The sequence below is a fragment of the Acinonyx jubatus genome, chromosome B4 (genome assembly GCF_027475565.1).
Source record: "Acinonyx jubatus isolate Ajub_Pintada_27869175 chromosome B4, VMU_Ajub_asm_v1.0, whole genome shotgun sequence".
Taxonomy (NCBI): domain Eukaryota; kingdom Metazoa; phylum Chordata; class Mammalia; order Carnivora; family Felidae; genus Acinonyx; species Acinonyx jubatus.
Window position 1 is genome coordinate 38,186,630 of NC_069387.1, and position 25,810 is coordinate 38,212,439.

General features: G+C 42.3%; 1 protein-coding gene and 1 long non-coding RNA gene across 5 annotated transcripts in view; one reads left to right on the forward strand and one right to left on the reverse strand.

The window, feature by feature from the left end:
• PARP11 (poly(ADP-ribose) polymerase family member 11) overlaps positions 1-25,570 on the reverse strand; it is a 68,154-nt gene extending 42,584 nt beyond the window's left edge. Inside the window, exon 1 of one of the 4 annotated variants that reach the window (XM_027074073.2) lies at positions 25,446-25,570. Coding sequence is in view for 1 of the 4 variants with exons in the window: in XM_015061428.3 (XP_014916914.2) it covers positions 4,410-4,427 (18 nt within the window). In the remaining 3 variants the exon portion in view is untranslated. Of the gene's footprint in view, positions 1-4,409; positions 4,633-25,445 lie in introns of those variants that run through there. The other 3 variants (XM_015061427.3, XM_027074072.2, XM_015061428.3) reach the window with 3 other exon arrangements.
• Positions 4,679-18,885, forward strand: LOC106965492 (uncharacterized). The gene is made up of 3 exons (XR_001428626.3): positions 4,679-4,852; positions 8,598-8,867; positions 17,467-18,885. It is a non-coding gene; the product is annotated as an uncharacterized LOC106965492 (long non-coding RNA).
• Positions 25,571-25,810: the final 240 nt, after the last annotated feature.

Consider the following 25,810-nt stretch of genomic DNA (forward strand, 5'->3'; position numbering starts at 1 on the left):
GGAACAAATCTTACCTCCATCGTCCCCCAGGCCTGAGGGACGCTGCCTGACTCAGAAGAGATAATACACAGATGTTAGTCACCACCACCCACAACCCCTTCATCCTCATTCTCAAAATGCCCATACTGAGACTCTACTCATTAAGTATGCACTCTTCCCATTTCACTCCATTATCCAAACTGTACCTGTTGTTCTCTTTCACCTTGGTGGTCTATGGTCATTTTGCTCTCCTCACCTTCCCATAAGACCACTTCTATAACTTTGACACCTAGCTCAAATGTAACTTACGCTACTAAACCCTCCTAGTCCCCTGTATGCTCTGGTATCACCTTCTCTCCCCCAAATCATATTGCAAGACCCCTAGGGGCAGACTCTGACTTGATCCATGTCTGTAATCCTCCTCCCTAGTGTCTAGAACGTTTTATATGTAGTAGATACTTAGTAAATATTTGTTGAGTGGGTGAAATAATGAATCAATGATTGGTTTCTCTGGTAGTCTGGTTCTGACCTATAGTTGATAGTTGGAACTATCAGAGAGACAACCAGTAGAGGTGTCCATGACCTGGCTCAGGAATAGGCTCAGGACTGAAAATGTACATTTGGCAGGCATATTCACTACAGTAATATCTGAAGCCTTAGAACTCACAAGGAAAAAAAAAAAGATGTGCTAAGAGAAAACAAAGGTTAACAGTAAAACATTTCAGGGGTAGAAGAAGGCAGTGCAGTTAAGATTATTATTCAGAAATAAATCACAGAAAGGAAAAGAAATCCAAACGAGTATACAGTCCCAGGAGAATAAAAAAGACTCCTGAGAAACACCCCTAGTGCATTAATGTTGCAGAAAGAAGAGGCTGGAGGCATAAAGGTCGCTTCTGTATGTGTAGATTTGAAAATTCTTGGTGACCATTAGCCAGTAAGGTGTTAGGGGCAGAGGTGGGGCTGGCAGAGCAGAGGTATGAATAAGAATGACAAAAAGCCTAAGACTATTTTTTCAAGAAGTTTGACAGGAGAAGGAAAGATAAAAATCACAGTGCCAAGTGAGTCTGGTGGCAGCTGTGAACATAAAATAACAGAGAAAAAGACGGTTCAGCAGGTAAAGCACTGCACCAACACACAAATGTTACCACTGCTACCACCTCATAAGACAGGACGTGGGCACTAATATAATTGTGTTGCTCACTCACCTGTGTGACCTTGAGAAAATCATTTTCTCCTCCCTTAGCTAACTCATCAGATCCTAACAGTATGAGTAATATGTGGAAAGGAATTATGGAAGAGTTTATCATTGAAAGTAAGGTCTTAATACTGTAATAAATGGGGTTGTAACCTCACAGATGTTTGTCATTTTTCAGTTTCCTTTCTCCGTGTGATGGAGGGAAACTGAAACTCCTTCATACGTAACAGTGGTTACTTATTCCAACCCTGCAAAAGAGGAAGAAGACAATGACAAAGGTGCAGAGAAAGGCAATTCCTCTCTGCGACTTTGCCCCTTTCTTAAACTGGGGGACATCAGTCAAGGGCTACCTCCCCCAGGTGGATGAAGAACTGCCAAGAGCTCATATCAGAACTGAGTGTGCCTGCTGCTTCTGTCAACCAGATCTGCCTTGGCAGGGACATTATGCTTACCTCAAGGTGCCTGGTCAGTGAAAAGCTTGAGTAGATAGCACTGACCTCATGACTGTCTTGAAAAATAAAATAAAATTTTGTACTGAGACAAAGTTTATTTATAACTCCTTAGTTATCTCGTAGTTTTCCCCCCTGAGGAAATGTTGCAAGCTCAGTGGTGATTTTCCACACTCAAACTATGTCACGGAGACTTTTCGTTTGGAAGGGGCAGCTGCTTTGGAGTATTACCATGGCCAGCATCAGTGTAACATTATCTCAAAGCCACTTGTGAGTAGAATACAGTATCATGCTGAAGGTGTATTTGCAGTAGGAGGCATATCTGTAGCTCATAGGTGGTCTATCAAGGCCATATATGCTACCAAACATATACAGGGAGAAAGGAGGCAGAAGACTTCAATTAAAGCAGTTCACAGTGGCCTTTCTTCACAAAGCAGAATTTATTATCTCATTCAATGGCAAGAAATGGTAAACAGGAATTTCAGTTTATAGTAAATTCAACTGTGTAATGCAAAAGTCTTCTGCATTTATCTTTAGGATACATTGTGGGTTTTTTTTTTTTTTTTTAATTCCCAATGTGTTTGGCTTAGGGTAACATTAAAATTAATTTTCATTCCATGACCACAGCTGGACAAACTGTCCAGATGCCTCTTGTATTGATATAAGATAATAAATTACACGAGAAACACAAATACAGATGTTGATTGTATTTTCAAAAGCTAAACTGTCCTCAGGACGCCTGGGTGGCTCAGTCGGTTAAGCGTCCCACTTCGGATCAGGTCATGATCTCAGGGCTTGTGAGTTCGAGCCCCGCGTCAGGCTCTGTGCTGACAGCTCAGAGCCTAGAGCCTCTTCAGATTCTGTGTCTTTCTTTCTCTCTCTGCCCCCCCCCCACACTCTGTCTCTCAAAAATAAATAAACATTAAAAAATTAAAAATTAAAATAACTAAACTGTCCTTATTGATGGGATTCATATGCTCATCGGAAGAAAACCAGTACTAGTAAAAAAACAGTAGCATTAAGACATACTAAGACGGCATGATAAAAGTCAAAGAAAAATGTGGGATTGTATGTGGAAGGTTCACCACTACTAACAAAAAAGTCAGTCTGCTCTACCGAAATCAAACAAAATCATTAGGGTGATGTCAGAAGAAACAAAGAAATGAGATAATGATATAGCAAACTAAATATATGAGACATTCACTAGTATCTTTATAATCCTTACAAACTTACAAATAAGCCAACAGCAGATGCTACTATATATGTGACGGAGGAGGCAGAGTGAACAGTAGGAGCCAAGGACTCTCTCTAGTCCTAATCCAATCACCTTTATTAATTCAACAATTATTTACTGAGTGCCTGCTAAGTGCCAGGCTCTGTTCTCTAGTCTGAGGATACAAAAATCCTCACAAAACAGACAAAAATCCCTGCCCATCTAGAGCTTACCATATAGTGAAGAATTTGAGCAAGATATACTGCGGTGACTAGAAAGTTTGTACAGAGAAACCAAGACAAAAGGGACTGTTAGTAAAAATTGAATACACACACACCAAATGTACACATATACATGCACACATATACATATAATGATATAAATGAAGACGGTTGATGACAGTGAAAATGAATATAAAAGCAGAGAGCACATTCTCATAATCCTAAATTACTTTTGCTAAAATCAAATGCCAGCAATCACTTTTCTTTGATGAGGCCTGACACTGCACAATTATATGTACGAACAACGACAAACATCTTAGATGATGACATGATGGGCTGGGATGTACAACCAACAGGTGTGGACCAAAAGACTAGTTGCTACTGGCCAAAAAGTTAAAAAACATAACAGAATTAACCGATAAACTCTCCAACTCATCTGGCAATATATTCCAGAAATGGGAAAAAATAAGTGTTGATTACAGCAAAAGACTTGTTGCAAGTATGTAGACGGGGCTGTAAGTAAATTTGGGCAGTTATCTCAGCATAGGAGGTAGTTTCACACAGTTCAACAATTTGGCAAAATGTGATTCTGCCATTTCCACGGTCAACTCGTACGGTGTATATAGTGTACGTCTGCCATGTTACTAGGCGATTTCAACTCTAACAAGAGATTAATGGAATATTCGGCAAACAGATTCCACTCTTTGAGGGCGGCACATTAAATAAATGTATAAAAAGCAAAGCAGACAAAAATACGTGCAGACACAACAAGAGAGAGAGAGACAAGACTTGCAGTTGAAAAGTCCCGGGTTATCAGTTCTGGCCACTGGAAAAAAAAAAATCTAAGAACTTCCCCATCTAGAGGCTTAGAACATACACTCAGTCCCCCAAGTTTGAAATGACTGTCCACCAAGAAGGGAAAAGGAGTACTGATGGTTCCTCTTAGGCCCATTCAAGACACGGGGGGTCGAATCCCCCTCGCTTTGGACGGATGGGACTGGCAGGTACACCTGATGCAAAGGAAGAGTAACAGGTCCAAACCCCGTAACTCCGATCAGGAAGCAAAACACAAAGTTTAAAAAGACAGTGAAGGGCGGAAGGCAGAGAAACCACAGCAAGTCAAATAAATAACTGTAACAGAAAGAAATAATGCGTTGGGGATCCCACGGAATCATCTCTACCGCTCAAGAGGCCAGAGACTTTAGAACCCACAAGGGCCGGGATCTTCGGGGTCCCGGAACTCAACACCCAGACTGAAGCGGGTGAGGGGGAGCAGTTCCCGGGAACCCCCTCCCTCCCATCTCGCCTCAACCCCGCCCATTGGGTCCGCCCCGTCCCGCCCGGCTACTCACCGGATTCGCTTCCCACATAACGGTGGCGAAATCGAGCGGAGAGAGCCTGGGGGAAGGGGCTAGCCGCGGGACCGGGGTGTTGGGTTTTTTCCGAGGGTCCCCGGGAGCGAAGGGATGGAGAGGCAACCTTTATGTAGGCCTTCCTTCTACCCCGCCCTGTCACAAGCCAGCGTCTTCGGACCACCGACCCTCCCGACTTCCGCCCGAACCGGCCAACCAGCGCTGGCCCCGCCCCGCCTCCGGAAGCTCGTCCCGCCCCAGCCGCTCCCTTCCGGGCCGGTGGGCGGATCGCGGTGGGCGGATCGCGGTGGGCGGGGCTTGCGAGTAAGGGGAGTGTAAGGGAATTTAAAGGGCTTCTCCTCCAACCACCTTTCCGGTGCCGAGTCCCCACGGCAACATCTCCCCGAATGATTCTCAAGCAGCGGATGGTTGTGTTTCCAAAGGTATTTATTGATCACTACGTAGTGAGTGTAGTGTCAGAGTGCCAAGAATCAGACAGGCCTGAGAATTAATCCCAGAGTGGCCAGTGGCTTTTGGGACAAACTTCAGTCTCTCAAGTTCCTCCTCTTCAGAATGGAGACAGTAATAGTACCCGCCTGAGGGTGTAGTGAGATCATTTAAAACACCAACCACAGTATTTGACATGCAGTAAGAGCTCCCAGACAGCTAGCTAGGCTCTGGCATGCTAGACTGACCCGTAGGCAGCCCATGCCCTCGCAGAGCTTAGAGTCTTGGGGAAGAAAGGAAAAGTTAATTTAGGTAAATAAAAAGGTACAGTATGGTTTATAGGTAGTATGGCAAGCACAGGGTTCTATGAGAGCCACTTACCTAGGACAGAGTGTCTACTTTCCTTCTTCCTGCCTACGGAGTTTAAGCTAAGACCTAAAGGATACACTATTGAACTTACCTGGATAAAGAACCCTAAGAGATGGGGAGAATCTTCTGGGCAAAGAAATAGAATCTACCCAGGAGAAAGGAAAAAGAAACCGTTTGTTTATATTAACCTTCCGGGCTTTTCTACATAGCTCTACACATTAAAAAAACATTTTTTTTTTTTGATCAAGGAATACCTATAGATTTAGAACCTGGTTCTTTCACTTAATATCATATGGATAGCCCTCACTCCAATGCATTTAAGCCTATTTCATCATTTTGAAGGAGACCCATGGCATTCCGCGGTTTGTATGTATATCTTACACACACACATTTGAAGTAATTCATTGTGTTAAATATTTAAGTTGTTTTCAATTTTTGCTATTCTAAAAAGTGCAGCAATAAACATTCTTATACATTTGTCCACTTACCTCCTTGGATTAGTTCTTATAAATGGAATTGTTCAATAAGAGATTATAGAGATTATAATCTAAATAAGAGATTATAGAAATTTTGGTACATATTGCCAAATCACACTCAAGAATAGTGTCTAAATTTGAAATCTCTAATTTTTTCTTATAAATGGATTCAGATAGATATCTTCACCTTATTTTTTCCACTTTACTTTTTACAAAATAGTTAACCAGTTGCCCCAATATCACCTATTGAATAACCCATTTTTTCCCCAATGCTTTGAAGTGGCACGTTAATTACAAACTAAATGTGTGGGAGGGAGGCATATCTGTTTCTGAACATTCTTGTCTATTTTATTATCTGTGTATTACCCTGCCATGTCACACTTATAATCGTTGTAGCTTTGTAACATATTTGCTGTTTCATAAAGCAAGTTCTCTCCTAATTACCTTCTTTTTCAAAATTTTCAAAATCATGAGTCTTCCCATTCAGGAATACATCTCTTCATGTATTTAGTTATTTTATATTTTCAAATACATACATATTTTTTCACAAAGATTTGCACAATTTTTGTGAATTTTGTTCCAAGATACTTTATAATTTTTTTGGTGTCATTGCAAATGAGACATTTTTCATTACTGTAAGTTAGGGAAACTATTGATTTTTGTCTATTTAACATGTAACCCTACACACTGAAAATGTCTTATTAGTTCTAATAGTTTGTAAGCTGATCTCTCTGAATTTTTATGTCAACAATCATTTTACCGGCAAATAATGCAGTTTTTTCTCTTACTATTGCATTGGCCAAAACCTCAGAAAACTTTTGAGGAACACATGACAAGAGAATGAACATTCAGTCTACAATGCAGTAAAACAAGCATTTGTCTCTAGTTCGTTCTTGATATCCTTTAAATACACTGTCACCTTAGGGTGCTTAGCTGGCTCAGTCGGTAGAGCATGCAACTCTTGATTTTGGGGTTGTGTGTTTGAGCCCCATGTTGGGTGTAGAGATTACTTAAAAATAAAATCTTAAAATATACTGTCATCTCTCAATTTTTTTTTATTTGTTTTCAGAGTGCGAGTGGGGGAGGAACAGAGGGAAAGGGAGACACAGAATCTGAAGCAGGCTGCAGGCTCTGAGCTGTCAGCACAGAGCCTAACGTGGGGCTCAAACCCACGAACCGCAAGATCATGACCCCAGCCGACGTTGGATGCTCAACTGACTGAGCTACCCAGGCGCCCCTAAAAATACAGTCATCTTTAAAGAAACTTCCTTCTAATCCTCGTGTCCTACAAGGTTTTAGGTAGGAAAGGAGGTTAAATTTTATGAACTGTCTTTAAGCTCTATTACTATGTTCACTTTTTACTCTGACTTGTTAATATAACTGTACTAGATTTCCTAATGTCCAGCCCACCCTTACATACTTGAAATAAACACTCCCTTTAGTGCGTTCACTACTCTTTGAATACACTACTGGATTCCATTATTTAGGATTAAAATTTATTTATAATTAATGAAATTGGCCCATTGTTACTAGTGTTTTTTGTGTTCGTGTTCAACAATTTTTATTAAGTGAATACTATTTAGCTCTTTTTCAAAGATGGGGATTTTTATAAAGCAAGTTAGGACCATGTCCTCTACCCTTGTGGGACTGGGACTATACTTCATTTCCTTGAAGTCTTAGAGTTGCCAGTGGTGGTGATCAAAGAATGGAATGGAGAGAACACAACTGGTTTGAATATATATCAGCTTTTAAAATATAAACTGCTATATCTCAAAGCAATATGAAGGGAACATATTTCATAAATTGAAAATATCTGTGCAAAGTTTAGTATTAAACTTTTTTCCTATCATTCTTGATTTATGACCACTGAGAGAACAAGAGTGGGAAGGGACCTTAATGACCATTTAGTCCTGGGGTCGCAAACTGATAGCTAATGAGCTTTAGCACACACAGAGTATCTAAGTTTAGGGGGTAAGTTACTGCCATTTTAAAACTAGGAAATTTCACATTCAATACTGTGACCCTGGCTTCGCTTAGACTCGGTATTCTCATATGCCAACAACTGGCTAAAGTCTTGCTGATCCCATCCCACTAGGAATGGCCTCTCAGCTTTACCTGAGTTACCAGGCCAATATCTCTCATCCTTAAATTACCTACTTGGGCCATCTAGGTATTTGAAATTGTACTAATAAGGCACCTCTTATTTGGCTAAGGAAATGCAATGGATCTGGGACTTTCTAAAATATCCTCATAGGAAACAACTTGACTATACTTTTCTATACCTCTCAAGGACGGGCCCCATCACTGGAGCCCAGCCTCTCAGTCTTTCAATAGATTACTCTCTGCATGTAATGCTTGAAATGTCTCCTGTCACACAAGGTCTGGCACTGGGAATGTTTCCCTCTACATTATGGCTCTGGGCAATGTGCCATGGCAGTAGAAACTATGCTTACTGCCCATGGTCACTGGCTTTCTCAGGAAGACCAAACAAACGGAAGACAGTTTACTTTATCTTACATGTTTTCTATATGTGTTCTGGGTGGAAGCGTCTAGAGCCATGCTAACCCCAGACCAAGGATACTGAGTGCTCGCAGCCCCCCTTCCACCTGCTTGACTGTATTAGATCTTTGAATACCAGGAGAGGAGGGAGGAAATGCCTGAGGGGAAAGGAAAGAGGAGAAGAACAGGAGCAGTGGAGACCTGTCAATGGAAAGCATGAAAATGATCAGAAAACCATTAGTTGAGTGGCAAGGGAAAGTGGTGAAAACCAAATGTCACATAAAGACAGTAGAGGGAGAAAAGAGAACCAGTAAGTGGTGAGATGCAAGATATAGCATCACTTATAATTTTAATGTAATTTTCATAATTGTTTTTATTTTTAAATCTTCATTTACAGCCAGAAATAGGGGAGTGCTCAAAATGCACATGGAAGACAGGCTGGATTTGACAGAAAGGAGGAGCCAGAGACCGGAAGAAGGCGCAAAAGGAACGCCGAGGGGCCACAAGAGGGTACCCGGAGTAAGGGAGAAAAAGCAGCATTTGTGCCCATCAACCTTGAACATAAAGACCCAGCCTCAGCCTGAAAAAGAGCCAACAATGAGGCAGCCCCAGAATCAGCCCTGCTGTTGAAGTCTGACGCATTAACAACCCCGACAGGAATTAAGAGGTGAAACAAGCAGATGAAACATTTGCTGAAGCCGAGATAAGCATTCCTGGGAAGGAATTTTTCAAAAAATCAAAATGAATCCCGTAAATCTTCCTAATTAGGAAACATGACCAGAAATTAAATTCAACTGAAAAAAAAAATGAAGTGCTAAATAACTCCCCCACTAAATGGCAAGGCTCTATTGAAAATACCACTGATTATTAGTTTTAGCTGCTCAGGGAAATTATCTGGGCACAATGCTGGGCATCAACATGCAGCTCACAGCAGCAGTCAAAAGCAGCAGCTGAGATGTGTGGCCATCCTAATTAGAGGATGGAGATTCTGAAAAGGCTCTGGGGCTGTGACATTCCTGGCTGGGGCTTTCCTTCCAGGAATGCCACATTAGGGTTTTGGTCATCACATTGTCAAGAAGGACTTAATAGGACTGATCCGGAAAGGGACAACAGAAATGACTTAGAAAAGAGTGTGAGAAGCTTTGAGGTTAAAAGCAGAAAGCAGGAAAACACTTCCATAAGAAATAATTTTTAAAACTAGGAGACAGGGAGGCAAGCAAAAGCTTTGGGTGATGGAAAGAGTGGCCGGAGGGTGTCCTGCCTGCATTAGGTCATTCCAGGCATGTGGGGCTTTCTCTTGTTCCTAATGAGCACGTCCAGGAAGGTCAAGAAATTAGAACAAATTATCTGATATGAATTACTCTTCAGTTCTTCATTTGACAAATATTTACCAACCACCCTCCATGTTCTAGGCACTGTCTCTAGCTTTTTAGGATGGATCAGTGAACAAAATAGAGAAAAATCCCTGTCCTTGTGGAATTTACATGCTGGGGGGGCAGGCACAACATTGTGCATTATGTTATAGGGTGATGAGGACTACAGAAAAAAAACAAACAAGGTAAGGATATTGAGAGTAATCAGGATGGTCCTCATTGAGAAGGTAACATTTGAGGAAAAGTCTGGAAGAGGTAAGGGAGCAAGTGTGATGTATATTTGGGCAAAAAGTATTCCATACAGAGGGAACAGTAGGTGCAAATTTCCTAAGAGTGTGAGTGTGTCTGAGTGTGCATGTTTGGAGAGCAGGGAGCAGATAAGATGTGCAGATTGAACTGGGCCTGCTATAACAATTAGCAAATACATGGCACAAAGTATGTGTTTGACCCTGTTATAAGCTCTTTCTATATACCAACAAATATAATTCTCATAACAACCCTATAGAGTAAGTGCCCTTATTACCCCCTTTTACATGTAAGGGTAGTGAGGCTCAGAGAGATTAATTACCTTGGCCCAAGACCAAAGATTCAAACCTAGGTGGCTGGCTACGGAGCCTGTGCCCCTAATTACTACTCTATGCCAGTTTTCAATGTGGTTTAAACCCATCTACTTCTGACACCAGACCTGATTACCCAATTGCAATTGGAATTCAAGTACTCCCCCAAGATAAATTTATGTTCTTCTTTATAAAAAGGCAGTGTTACTTGTTGCCTTACTGCCTACATCCCTTTCCCTGACCTTTGCACCCTTCGCCCACCAACTCGAGGACTGCTCTTTTCTGCAAGTTCACCATGAAGTCCATTGCTTTCGTCCAGCAAATCAAGTACGTGTCTGTGGATAGAGCTTTGATTCAGTGTGGGAGGGGGAGTTGGTGAGCAATAGAGGGGGCTTCTGTAGATTAATAATGCCCTATAGATCACTAGGAGGCAGGACAGAGCATACACTGCATTTAAAAACTAGATATGTATTGTCTTTCTTTCCACTTTAAAAGGCACCGTGTGGAGGAGGTGTGTTTGTAATACACTGACCACTGGCTGTTCTCATGCTTTCTTCCCGTTCTCTCAAGATAGAGTGCCTTTATACTAAAAACCATTGAATTATGCACTTTAAATAAAGGAATTGTACAGAATGTGAATTACAGCTCAAAAAAAGCTGTTAAAACAATTCATTTTTTTAAAAATATAGGATCTTTGCTTTCACATCCATGGTTTACCCTCCTCTGGCCTCCTTCACATAGCTTCAGGGAGTCCAGAACCATACTCAGAAAGATGTCCATCAGTCTTAAACCCCAAGCACTCCACCCAAAGTTACAACTTTGTTTTGACTTCCATGCTTACAGCATTATGCCAAGGAATAAATGACTTTCCCATTATACCTTCGGTACCAATTTTCCTTATTAGAAAACAATAATTCTAACATTTGTATGTTGAGACAAGCACATATCTATTATGCAATAGAAGGTAATATTCACATACATGAGAAGGCAATATTCACATACTGTTAGGAGCAGCTTCTTGCTTGTGGCTGACTGTTTCCAGCTGAGGGTTAGGGGGCACGTGTTCCCTGCCTTTATGGGAGAGAAGCTTGAGATGACATGTTAAAGTCTAGAACAGTCAGGAGACTCAGAGGCTGATCCAAGCTCTGGTCCTAACTAGCTGGGTGAGTTGCACAAGTCACATCCCCTTTAGGGGCCTCAATTTCACATCTAAAAGATGAGATCATTGGACCAGGTGATCTCCAATGTTGCTGCCAGATCTCACAGTCCATGATTTGGTGTCATAATGAGACAGATCAGATGCTGGGCTAAGGTATATCAGCGCCATGATGCCCAGACATCCAGGAAGCAAAAGATAAACTCCCTGCCTTTGAGGAACTTTTAATCTATTGGAGGAAACTAAAAAGAGAATTACATGTAAGACTTGTAAAAGATATCAAGTAAATACACAAGCCATTCAAAGAATGCAAGGACAGGAATCAGCTAAGAATCAGTTCTCCTGTCCAGATCATTTTGCTTTGACTCACCTGTGCAACTAAAGAAACAAGGAGGCTCTTACTCTGTCAAACCGTGGGCCCTCTGAGACAGGTACCCCTGATATAAAGGCACTCCTTGTAGACCTTGTGGATGGATTCAAATCACAGAATAAGAAACTTTCAGACGAGAAAATGAACCCTAGCAAACATGTAATCCAAATCCCTCCATCAACATTTAACATTTGTCGATGATGCTCTCTCATGTTTACATTCTTACTTGATAGGATACTCTTAACATTATCCATGATCCTGAATAATTCTAAAACTGGAATAGGAATGCCTATAATATCCTTCCCTTCAAAGTCCAGTGGGTGAAATGTGGAATGGCTTTAAGACAAGGCTGATCATTACCACAGAACTGAACAAGATTTGCCTGGGAATCACTTCTCAAAAACCACTGCCCTGAAGAAAGTTAAGTTCCTCCCCTCTATCGTAGGGCGCTTGTACATTTTCCTATGTCATGCTTTCATTTCGCATCCATTCCCACTCCCTGAGGCTATTCTAAGCATTTCTGCAGGTCTCCAGTCACATGCCTTTGCATGTCCTCACTTGCCATGACTTCTTAAAAAAAAAAAAAAGTGAAACTAAAAACAAATAGAAAGGAAAAAATCAGCGTGATCTCTACCATTCAATTCGTTCATCTTCATCTGTCCTGGGAGGATATCTTTCAGCCTGGGCTCTCCTGGGTGAATACTTACTCTGGGACTAGACTAAAAATCACTGTCTCTGGGAAGGATCTTGGGGAAGGCCTGCCTAGATGAGACGATGATATAAGCCTGTTAAATATTTGGCCCCTGAGGTATCTTCCACTCCAAATATTTTGGGATGCAGATAGGAATGGTAGTCCCTCAGATTGTCTGAAACAGGGTTTTTACTCCCTGACTGGAAATGTGCTCATTTCATCACTAGATGGCGCTGGCACACAGGCAAGAATGGCTGTGATTTAATTTAAAAAAAAAGCGAGCACAAACTTTCTAATAAGCCAGAGAATTCCTTTGTTTCTGGGTGGGCAAGATCAGCTTTTGTCAAGCACATTTAAGAATAGCTGTCTGGAGTAGCAATAATCTAATTGTGCTGCTTTACCCCAAATCAACCAAATGGTCAAGACCGAATGAAAGCAGTATAATGTGTATTTAGGAGTAAAGGCATTTATAAAAAACTACAGATCTCTTAACTATGTAGTGTCAAAAAGAGATAGGTGGTCAGGAGGCTCAACTGTGCAGTAGAATTAAAAGTGATAAGTTTTACATTCTTGTTCTGATATGGATTGATATGGATGGACCTTTGCCAGTATTAAATAATACTGATATAAATTCAGGTAGCTACAAATTCAATTAAGAATTAAAGTAGAAACGTTCCTATTTCCCAACAAATCATATTGTTTGAACATATTTGTATCTGTTTCAGGATTGGTTGATGGACCATTTGATAAGTTATTCACTATTGGAACCATAACCACTAACCAAATTCTGCTAAGATAACATCTAAGTGGAGTCTTAGAATTTTGGATTTGGAAAGGAGCTTACGTGACCTCTGTCTTCCTCCCAGCTCCCACACTAACCTCTTCCACATTAACAAGGGCTCACTCCGTCTGTTTAAACTCTTATAGTAATGGCAAACTGGCCACTCTGAGAAAGTACCCATCGTATATCCAGAGAATTCCAACAGAGAGTCCTTTAGGTTGAACCAAAGCATGGCTCTTTATAACTTCTACCCATAGATTTCCATTCTTCTTTTTAAAGGAATTCTGAGCTTTTTTTCATATGACTTGTTTTTAAATATGTGATGCTTTAGGGGCTCCTGGGTGGCTCAGTCAGTTAAGCAACTGTCTCTTGATTTTGGTTCAGGTCATGATCTCATGGTTTGTGAGTTCGAGCCCAAATCAGGCTCTGTGCTCATGCACAGGGCCTGCTTGGGATTCTCTCTCTCCCTCTCTCTCTGCCCCTCCCCTTCTCTCTCTCTTGCTCTCTCTCTCAAAATAAATAAAAACATGTAAAAATTTTAAAAAATATACGTGATGGTTTAGGACTTCTCAGCCCTTTCTTCAACCATGTTTTATATAACATGGTTTCTGAATTGATTTTGGTTGCCTTTTTCTGATTTATCTTAAAACGTGTTCTGATCACATAGCCAGCAGGACCATTAGCTGCCTTGGTTCAAACACTGTGTTTCTATGAAGAGGACCCACATTTGGTGAATTCTCTTCACCATTTTCTTTTTGGAGCCTGTGGCCAACTCCTAGGTCACTCCCATGGATGTGGTAGGTCAGACCGGCCGAATCCTTGTATATGAAATTAATTTTTTAAGTTATAATGCATGTGTTCAGTTCTGAGATGTGGCACGGATTTCAGTTTCTGGCTGTGGTCTGTCAAAATTACATAGATTCATTTAATTCAGACTCCAATGCCAGACATAATGGGATTCAAAATTTTGTTCCTCTGCTCATGAACTGTGTCATCTTGGGCTAGTGACTTGATCTCTGAAAATGTCAGTTTCTTCATGTCTAAAATGGAGATCTAATATTACCACCTGCCTCAGAGAGTGGTACAATTTAAGTGTGATAATTTTGTGGAAAAATATTTAACACAGTTCATGCAATATAGCAAGTGTTCGCTAAGTGTTTGCTATTATTATTATTATTATTATTATTATTATTAATATTATCCAATCATCCTTCATATCAGCCATCCCTCCTTGTTCATGGCATATGAAAATCTGATAAGCATCTCCTGTAAGACACAGACAAAAATCCTTTCGGAGACGTGTAAAAGAGAGACCTCCGGGGCTCACCGCCGTGGCTTCCCTTCAGGCTGACATATGTACTAATCAGCAGTCTTTAGGTATAATTCTTACACCAGCCGTGGTTGTACCCATTGGCTATCAGCCAGGTCATGTCTCATCCACAAGGTGATTATGATAGATTTCGTCAGATGCCATGCTGAAAGCAAGTATGGTTTTGATGCCTCTTCTTTCTGCCAGTCTAATATCCCTATCCAAAAAGGAATAAATGAAGACATGTTTTGTTTTCTGAGATTTCGGGTTGGCTCTGAGTGATCTCTGCTTTTCTAAAGACTTACAAAGAGTCTACTTAATAATCTGTTCAGTTGATGGGTTAAAGTGGGGAAATTGTGGGTTATTTCCCCCTTCGTTTCTATTATTATAATAATGTTTGTGGAGTAAATAGCTTTTTAAAATTCTGTTCTAGAATTCTGCCAGGGATAATTGTCAAGCTGACTGGCTTATCGTTTTTATAATATGCCCCTTTCCCCCTTTTTGAGAATCGGGACAACTTTGTTCTTCTCTTGTCTGTTAACAGTTCTCCTATTCTCCATGCTTTTTCAAAGATTATTGACAATGGTTCTGGGAGTTCTTTGAGCAACCTGGGATGTGATTTGTCAAAGTCTGGAGATTTGAATTTATTAAGGGGGGTGAAAAGAACACCACACTAGTTTCTAGCTCTGGCTTTGCCCTTTACTAGCTGAGTGAGCGTGGGTACGTTTTGATTTTATTTCAGCTGAAACGTCCCCATTTGTGAAATACGGCATTGGGACCAGATGATGTTGAAGGGCCCTTCAAGGTCTGATGGTCTCTGTTCTATGTCTCAAGTAATCTAACATTTTCTTACTAGTTTTTTTCATTGATCTCGGCTTTCAGTTTCCTCTCAATAAAATTTATTCCACCCTTTTTTTTTTTTAATTTGGAAGATACATTTTGGTTTAGAATCCAAATGTTGTAGTGTGGCACTCAGAGTCCAACATATCTGGCCCCAGTGTTTAATTCTGGCTGTGTCCCCTCCACCCAGGTGCAAGCCTACTATCCATTCAGATGGACCATGCCGTCTTCCAGGTGCACAGGCCCGTCCATCCTTTTGCCAAGGCCACTTCCCTAAGGTGAAATGTGATATGTGATTCCCAGCCATCTCTTTCAGTGGGGTTTCACCGGCCCTTTAAAGCCCAGTGCAGTTACCAATCCTCCTGGGCAGTGTTTCCTAACCACCCCCAGGCACAGTGCTCTCCTCTCTCCAAATCTCTGATGCATTCAGTGCAGTTGGTCTGCCACTTGATCACAATAATCCTTGTGGCATTTGGGTGTGGGTGTTGAATTGTGTTGTTATTGATTTGTGTGTCCTGGGCCGCTCCCTTCTTCCCTCTTCCCCTCTTCCTGTTGAGCAGTGTCCAGGGGATACTCCAAAAAGTTTGGTGGGCTATTGAATGAATTCCAAGCCATTGACAGTTTTTCCTAATCAGAACATTTAGGTAATAATCTAATATGCAGAAATTTCTTTTTTATCTTAGGAGTCATAGGAAGTAAGCCCACAAGGCTCAATACTAGAACACATTTCATTTTAAGGCAAGAAAAGGATTTTAGTACACAATTGATAACAAAGCCCAAACTAGCTCACTTTCCTCCCTATGCTATGAAATTTGAGAAAAGTTGTTGAATGGACAACTAATTGCTTCAGGATCAATTTGCATCATTGGTGCCCATCCTATTCTAATCCAACCCTTCTTCTATTGGCCAACAGCCTAACGCATTTATATTTCACCAAATAAATGGTATAGTTACATTTCTTAACAATGGAGAAACTACTGTTGTGTGTCCTACATAACATCAAGTGCATCCCAGGGAGAACTGGCTTCTCCCCTCAATGTATGTGAAATAGTTCTTGATAGTAAATTATAAATTGTCATGAGTAATCTTAACAGAACACTTCAGAATCACACCACTGTCATAAAAATACAGCTGACCCTTGAACAGTTTGGGAGTTAGGGGCACCAACCTCCTGCACAAGAAAAAATCCATGTATGACTTTTGGCTCCTCCAAGCCTCAGCTACTCATCCCTTCCTGTGGACCGGAAGCCATACCCATAACACAGTCGATTTACACGTATTTTGTGTGTTATATGTTATATGTAATGTGTATATACACATATGTAATATGTCATATTACATGCATGTATTCTTACAAAAAAGTAAGCTAGAGAAAAGAAAATGTTAATGAAATCCTAAGAAAGAGAACACATTTACAATATTGTACTGGAAAAAAATCTACATGTATCTGGAGCTGTGCAGTTCAAACCCATGTCGTTCAAGGGTCAACTTGTCCTATAGTTGTGGGCAAGCCTTGGAATGAGGTTGTGACAGAGGAAAAATAAATTCTTTCCAAAAATGAGCTGCTCCCAAAGCATGTCAGAAACAGAGCTGAGAAAAGAAGTCATTCTTATGTTCAACATACACTGAACATCCACTTATGTACCAGACCTTACTGGGGACATTGGCGTTAGGCACAAGGAGATAATAGAAAGGATATCTAGATTTTGCTCATGAGGAGCTCACCTTCTTGGGGGAGAGAGCATTAAAGAAACAGATAAGGACTGTGTGGTAAGAAAAATGCTATGTCGGTGATTTGTGAATCCACTGGGGCCAGGGGCCTGGGTAGAATGTAGAAGGCAGCAAACATCTTTGTTCCTGTGTAGGACTCCCAACCTCCCGAAACCTCCCCACACACCTGAGAAGAAGCTAAGTTCTCTGGTAGTCACTACCCCTGCCATCTTCCAACACCAGGAACAGTTGGGAACTTGGAGGCTGAACCATGTACTATTACAGTGAGAGCTGCATACTAACAAGCCAGCCTGAGGCTTATAAAGCAGTGTTTGTACAGCTCACTCATTGCCCTGGTTGGGGGTGATAAGCACAAATTTCCCAGGCAAATACAAGTAAAGCCAGTGCTTAGTAAGCTCGTAATAAATGGGAGTGTTTATAACTGTTAAACATAATGATAACACTGGAACTCTTTACAGGAAAGCAAAAGTAAAAGTGTGTGAAGAAACAGCCCAGTTACATGCATTGCTGGACGCATCATCAGCCGTGGGAACATAAACTCCTGCTCGCCAGTAACAGTCATCCAGAAATTACACCAGTGAAGCCACATCTCCTTCCCTTAAAGAGCACTGTCAAGAGCACTTGTCACTTCAAATCAAGGAAAGTACTTTCCCTGGCAAATCCCATCCCTGTGAAGCCAACCTTATCTCTCACATGCCTGAACCCCTGACCCCCTCCCCCCCCCCCCCCCCCAGCCTTCACCAGGTTGCAAATTCCAAGCCGGCCCATTGCCTGGACCATGGCTTCCCCACATTTTCTCCTTTTCTCTTCCAGCTTGGTCTCAGATGACTGGGCAGGGCTCTTTCCCCCCCACCCCCACCGTACCTCCCCCTAGAGGAGGATGAGATCACTTCTTCCTTCCACCTGAGGAAACGGAGGCCCACGGAGTTTTGCCACTTGTCTCAAGTCACACTTCTAGTAAGGGCCCCAGGGGACCCTGAACAGGAATTGTGACCTGGCCTGTTTTGCAAGCCTCTGAGCTGTCTGCACATCCTGCCCTTCACCAGCAGGGGGCTCCATTGCTGCCTTGTCTTCCCTCTACCCACAGAGGTTCTCAGTATGGAGGAGGAAGGGGGGGGGGGGGTCCAAGCTCCCTGAGAATTGTAGCATCACTGGGGGAGGAGGAAAGGGGACCCGATGGATTTCCCAGAGGACTTCCTCCTACAAGGAAACCCCTCATCACCACAGCCGTGAAAGCGAGGCCGCCATGTGAAAAACTGTTGACCAAAAACCATGGGGGATTGCAGTGGTGTAAAAACACGTTCAGTGGAGCAGATTGGAAATGGGACTCTGGCTCTGCCATTTGCCAGCTCTGGGTCTTGGGCCCATGAATGTCCCCGAGGCTCCCTTTCCTCATCTATAAAATAGCTACAGTAAATACCTACCTCATCAATTTGTTCTGAAGATTCAATCTGGTGATGCGGGTCAAGCACGTGGCCCCATGACTGCGGTTATTTCAAGTACTTGAAATCTGTTTTATTTCGAGAAAATGACTTGCCTTAGGTGGAGAGGTGATTTTTTTTAACTTCATTTTCTGCACTTTAATGTATTTATTAAGTAATGTGTTAATGGGGGCGCCCGGTGGCTCAGTCCCTTTCGCCTCCAACTTCAGCTCAGGTCATGATCTCACGGTTCGTGAGTTCGAACCCCACTCGGACTCTGTGCTGACCTCTGGGACCCTGGAGCCTGCTTGGGATTCTGTGTTTCCCTCTCGCTCTTTGCCCCTCCCCCACTCGTGCTCTTTCTCAAAAATAAACATAAAAAAAGAAATGTGTTAATGGATTAATAAATAAATGCATGCATCTTTAAAATGTAAGAAAAACACGAGTTCTTTCCAAAGTAAAAATGTTCAGTGTGCTTTAGTCCTAAAGGCTTCATGAGACCTTCTGTAAGAATGTCAAAGAGCAAACTGGAGCAGAGGGGGCCTGAAGCTGTTTTATTCTACTGTGGCTGAAGTTTTTGGCTCTCAGTGTCAATAAAGGCCTCCACAAGACATAGCTAGGAGGAGGCTGTAGGACCCAAAGCACAATATTTGTCATTCTCCAAAAGTTGTAGGGTCCATCTCTGATGGCGCCATCCCCAAGAATAAACTCCTGGACTTCTCATGTGGAATAGGAGCCTGTTAGAAAAACCCCTCAAAGACACACATTTACAGCCAGACTTAGAGGCCTGTGGGAAAAGTAATTCAGAAAACGAACAAGGAAAGCAACAGAAGACTCGGTATCTACATGTTCTGCCTCCTATCGTCTTCTCCAGGCCGTGAAAGACAGATCCCGGGGGATTTTAGGGCACATGTTGCTTTCCCATTTGCTTGTTGTGTACAATCTTACCAGGAGGCTGTGTCCTTCCGCCCGCGCCACAGAGTTTCTGGCTATGCTACCAGGACAGCCCAGCCAGAAACAGTCTGAGGACTGTGCAGGCACAACACTCCATCCGGGGTTCTCTTGCCCTCTCCATGATTCCCTTTCCTCACGTCGTCCTGGATATCCCTCAAAGTGTTTTGCTTGGTTTTTAGAGACATTATATGGTTTCTCATAGAAGTTTCTTCATTTCATGGGAACATTGTTTCAATGTGTAAAACCTTACACCCATAGAGTGTCTCCATTTCTTTTTTTAATTACATCTTAAGCCCCTGAGACTGGGCATCTACCCAACTTCTTCCACTGTTCCCCTGAAAGCCAGTGACCTTCTTCTTCTCAAATCTGGTGACTTTCCTAAGCTACCCTCCCTGCCCCCTTTCTCAGCCCTGGGGTCTCCCTGGGTTTGGTCACCCAGCTAAAGACTCCTTTCTGAAAATACTCTTCATTCCATCCTCTCTGGCATGCTTGGTTATCTTCACGCCCTTGAGCAAGAAAGTAGGTATGAACTCACAAACCAAGCAATGCCTTTTTTCTGTGTTTTCTGCCTTCCCACCCCAACACACACACACACACACACACACACACACACACACACACGTGCATGCACAGCTCCCTAAGTGTGGGTGTCCTGCAACACTTACTCCTTGGGCTATGTTCTTCCTTTTTTTGTCTTTCTCAGTGAACTCATCCCATCTCATGCTTTTTAGCCATCAGCTCAGATGGCAGTGCCCACAGTCTTCATCTCTAATTGTGACTTTCAGAGCTTCTGGGTTGGTGAACACATGGAGATTTCAAGAGAATGGAGTATCTCTGTATAGAACAGAAGCTCCATACCCCTTCCCTACACCTTTCCCTATGCATCTCTTCCATCTGAATGGTCATCTGTATCCTTATCATACCTTTTAATGAACTGGTAAATGGAAATATTCTTGGAATAGGAAAAAGAAAACAACAGAGAAACTTTCTGCATGGCAAAAAGGGGTCACTTGGCCATCAAAGACCCAAATATTCTTTTTGCCTTTGGAGCAAGAGGACATTGAGAAGGTGGAACTGTCAGGATTAAAGAAGATTGTGCTGGCATTAGTTCCTAAAGGGTCCCTGGCCTTGGAAGATGAATCTCTGACCTTTATGATGGTGTGGGAGTTGAAGAGAACTGCAGTTATGAGTCTTATGAGTGGCAGTGTCCAGGATAAATAAATAAACTTAAAAAAGAAAAAAAAGAAGCGTGACAAAGGAGAAATACCTATGGTCATGGCGCCTGAAGTAGACCAGCTAATTGTGACCCTCAGGTCTACTCTGTCTCATGACTTAGAGGATGCCTCCACTTGGTGTCTTCTCAGATTCAGTTAGTGAAGTTAAACACATCTATCCCTTACCAACCTCTTCATGAGTATTTCGGTCTGGTTTTCTAACTTCTCCCTGTCCTACACATTTTCAACTTGGTGGCGAGACCAGCTATAGCTACACGTTTTTGTCACCCCATGTACCAACATATCTGTATTACAACTTTATTTTTCTCTTTTAAAATTTTTATCTTACTTATTTTTGAGACAGAGAAAGAGAGAGAGAGAGAGAGAGCACTTGTGCGTGTGAGTGAGGGAGGGGCAGAGAGAGAGAGAGAGAGAGAGAGAGAATCCCAAGCAGGCTCCGTGCTGTCAACATGGAACCCGATGTGGGGCTTGATCTCACATCCCTGAGATCATGACCTGAGCCAAAATCAAGAGTCAGATGCTTAACTAAGTCACCCAGACACCCCTGTATCTCACCTTTATACCACTGCTATGGATGAGCTGGCCCTGGTCCTTGCAAAGGCCACTTTCTCCATGCACACACCAGATCCCATCCTGCAAATTTACTCAGACATTTTCCTAGCAATTCTCCCCTCTGTTCTGGAGAATCACTTCTCTGCTCTCTACTGGATCTGTCCCATGAGCATTCAGACATGGCTCTATCTTAAACACACACACACACACACACACACACACACACAAACACACACACACAGAAAACCTCCCTAACCCCACTTCCTCCTCCAGCTGCCATCCCGTTTCTCTTCTTTACACAGCAAAACTCCTTTCAGTAGTTGTTTATACTCATAGTCTCCAATCTTTCTTCTCCCATATTCTCTGTTGAACTCAGTCTCATTAGGATTTCACAGCATCCTACCCTCCCATGCCCTCCCACGCATGCCATCACTGCCAAGACCGTTCCTATGAAAATCACCAATAATTGCCTCACCATTGCAGTCTGCGGTCATCCCAAGTAATCACTGTGCCTGACCCCTTGGCAGCATTTGGCCGAGTTGATCACTCCATCCTTCTTTAATACACTCTCTTCACTTGGCTTCTGGGAAGCCACCCTCTTCGGATTTTCCTTCTTCCTTCCTGGATACAGCTTTCCAGGCTCCTTTGTTGATTCCACCTTATTCCCCACTTCTTACTGTTTGAATGTCCAGGACCCAGTCCCTAGACCTCTTTCTAATTACTCTCTCTCCCTGAGTGACCTCATCCAGTCCATGGTTTTAAATATTATCAATATGCCTATGATGCCTGCATTTGGAATTGCATGTACATGTATCCAATTGCCCATTCACAATCTCTATCTGGATGTATAAGAGGCATCTGAAGGCATCCAAAACTGAACTCTGGTCTTGATACCAAAACTTGGTCTTCTTACAACCTTCTCCATCTTAGTCAATGGCATTCTTCTGGTTGCTGGGGCTTAAAATCTTAGAATCCAATCTCCTTCCTCCCCCCACCCCCTGCTCCCTCTCTCTTCTCTCATATTCTATGGTGATCCTTCTGCAAATCCTGTTCTCTTTACCTTCAACGTAATGTGCATAATACAACTGCAACCCACCACTTCCAAGGTACTTCCTTAGTCCAGTCACCATGTAATGGCCTCCTAACTCCCTGCTTGTGCCTGGTTGCCTACATGCTATTCTCAACAGAGCTCTCAGAGCAATCCCGTGTAGCCTGAGTTTGTCACTTCCCTGCCTCCCACGATGACCTGAACAAAGATCAAAGTGTCTACAGTGGTCTGCGAGTCCCTCCATGGTCTGAAGCCCTGTTGCCTGTTGTGCCCCGTTTCCAAATTCTCTTCCCCTTGCCTTCTCCACTCTACCTATGCTGGCCTCTGCTCTATCTCAAACATGCTGGGTGTGGCCCCACCTCTGGATCTGGCCTTGCTCTTTCCTCTACCCCAATACTCTTCTCCAAATATCTATATGATTTGCTTCCTTACTTCTTCAGGTTTGTATTCCAATTTCATCTCCTGCTGAAGATGTCCCACTTACTCTATTTAAATAGCCCTCTTCCAGTCTCAAAGCTCCCTAACTCCCTTACCCTGCTTGGATTTTTCCACAGCCTTATCACCAACTGTCATTATGTATATTTACTTGTTTTTCTTTTTCTTTTAATAGCCTACCTTTCCCTGTTAAAATGTAAGCTCCGTGATGGCAGGGATTTTTGTCTGTCTTGTTAACTTCTGAACCCTCATTGACTAAAATGTGGACACAAGTAAATATGTGTCAAGTACCTGAATGAGTGAATGGATTTCTCCCTTGAAGATGATTTTCAGGGGTGCCTCGGTGGCTAGTCAATTGAGTGTCTGACTCTTGATTTCAGCTCAGGTCATGATCCCAGGGTCATGGGATCAAGTCCCGTGCTGGGCATGGAGCCTGCTTAAGTTTCTCTCTCCCCCCACCCCCACCCCTGCCACTCCTTCTCCTCTCCCATGCTTGCTGTCTCTCTCCCTCTAAAATAATTTTTTTAAGATGATTTTCAGATTTCCTCCTATATTCTCCATTTTAGCTACCAGCCCTAGTTTAGAACTTATTTTCTCAAGTCTGTATTACTATAATATCCTATGCCCTGGTGTCCTTTAGTAACAGAACCAAGACTATTAAACAGGTTTCCTGATTCTCAGCCTAGGTTACCTCCACTGCCTGGTCATTCCAGCCTCTAAATATTTTTAATGTTCTGTTAGTAGTGCCCATCTATGATGGCATGCTTAGCCAGAAACTCATGGAGAACATAAGCTTTGATTATGCTTGAGAACCCTGTTTAAGCAGTCATAGGAACAAACTTTTGCCCCCATTCTTAGAGGTTCTAACGTCTTAAATTATATTCTTGTCAGACTTTATGGTTAAAAAACCACAGCACAGAAAGTGAGTACATTATTGGGAATGGAGGAGCTTGGACAAGCTGAGTAACATAAGTACATTCTTTTTGGAACCCCTGGAGTTTCTGGGAGCCCCTCTTCCAGGAGAATAACAAGGCTGAATTGAGTGTAAGAGACATATCTGTGATTTTCATAACCTTTGCTCCCTCCTTTTCCATGTGGCAGAAGGCTTTCTCTCTGAAACCAGGAAAAACAATGGAGCCACAGCATGGCCCTGGGCTTTGCAAACCCAAATACCTAGCAGGACCAAGTAGAGAATTTAAATGAGGAAAGAAGTACAGATCATGAAGACCTGGGGAGGGCATGATCTCCTTAAAGGGATCACCTCTCTTCAACTTGGCCAGTGGTTGGCGGGGGAAAAATGTGGGTCCACAAATTTTCAAAAGAAGCTGGAAATCTGGAATTTGATGATGGAAAATCTCCTAAATTGTAAATGTTGACAATATATTCAAACACATCTCTGGGCTAAATTGGTCCTGTGAGCTGCTTTCCCTACAACCTATCATGCAGGAAAAAGAGAATAAGCAGTAGGGTCATACAGATTGAGTTAGACTCTTGGCTCGATCTATTAGATCACAGACAATGTTATTTCAAGTTACTTAAACCAAGCTTCATGTTTTCCATCTCCAAATTCAGGACAGTGCTTACAGGAGTGATATACAAATTAAATGAAATAGTGTTGTTGGCACTCAATGTTAATTTCCCTTCTTTCTTATTCTCTGCCCTCTCCCCTCTTTCGCATTGCACAATAAACTGGAAAGAACAGCTCCTCCACATTCTTATTTGAAGCAAGTTAAGCAACATTTTTTATCATTTGTCATACATTTTTCTAGGCAAATTGAACATGATGAGCCTAAAAGTCCACCAGTTGTTTACCAGACCTCATTTGCATCTGTGATAGGAAGCAAACCTGAAGAGGAACTTTTTGGTTGTTACTCTGTTTCGTTTTATTTTATTGTGTTTTATTTTTAAAGGACAGGAGGACAGAGGATGTATTAAAGAAACATTTTCCACCAAATTAAATCAAATTCAGAAAACACGATGTCCAGCCGCAAAGGGGACCCCGGCACAGCCAGAAGAGAAAACTCCACAGCACTCCTTAGGTTTTCAAAGAGCCTTTACAAAAGTGGGAGGGAGGGGCACAGAATCAGAGCAGAAAAGCAGAGTGTCACTTGCTTGTAGCCACCACGTTAGCAAGTCGGGGCTCAGAAGGAGCTGAGACTTGCAAAAAGTGCTCAGGAACAGCAGAAAGGGCTTTATGCAAATATGTTCTGCTCAGGAAGACTAGGGAAGGACAGGTCCAGTGCTTAGGACAGAGGATGTAATGCTAGCAGGTGAGAGATACGAAGCAGAGTTACTCAACTCCTACTTAGCTTCCATCCTATCTCCAAGAAGGATCTTTAAGCTGGAAAGAGTATAAACATGGTGAAGAGGAAATTGCAGCCCTAGGTGCGAAGCTCCTTAGAAAATAAATACCTGGCCTCTCTAAATAAGCTCAGGTCTCCAGGCCCTGACAAATTACATGCCTGGGGACTGAAACAGCTTGTAGATTTAATCACAGAACCATTGTCAGTAATCTTTCAGGAATCTCTGGAGGGATGCCAAAGAAATAGTGATGGGCAACTGTCCTAGTTGTCAAAAGGGAGACTACGTAGGTTTGGGAAAGTTTGCACTGTTCAGTTTAATTTTGATCCCAGCAAACCCTAACCTGGGTTATTAAAGAGTGAGATTATAATCACATCAAAAAGGAAGTGGTATTCTCAAGAAGCCAGTACAAATTCATGCAGAATAAACCACATCATACTGACATCATTTCATATTTTTTACATTTTTTTTGAAAGGTTACCAAAACTCACCGGATTGTTCCAGAGGGAGCGAACCTTTCAGCAGGGCTTTTGACAAAGTTTCTCATGGTAAGATGAATAGATAAGGACCAGATGCTTTCCAGTCGAGTGAAGGTACAACCAGGCAAACCACGGCATCCAGAAAGCATTGCACGATTGAGCGAAGTCACCCAAGGAGAGGTAGATACAACAAGATGCCTCTGGTCCCTGTTTGGGACCGGTTCCGTTGAAAATCTTTCAGTGACATGCACTATATGCCAACATGTAAATATGGGCTGACACAAAATGAAATATAAATAATATGCTGCATGACAGAAACAGGATATGGTCTGCCTGAACAAGGAGCCAAAACAAACACAGTGGAATTTAATGGGGGG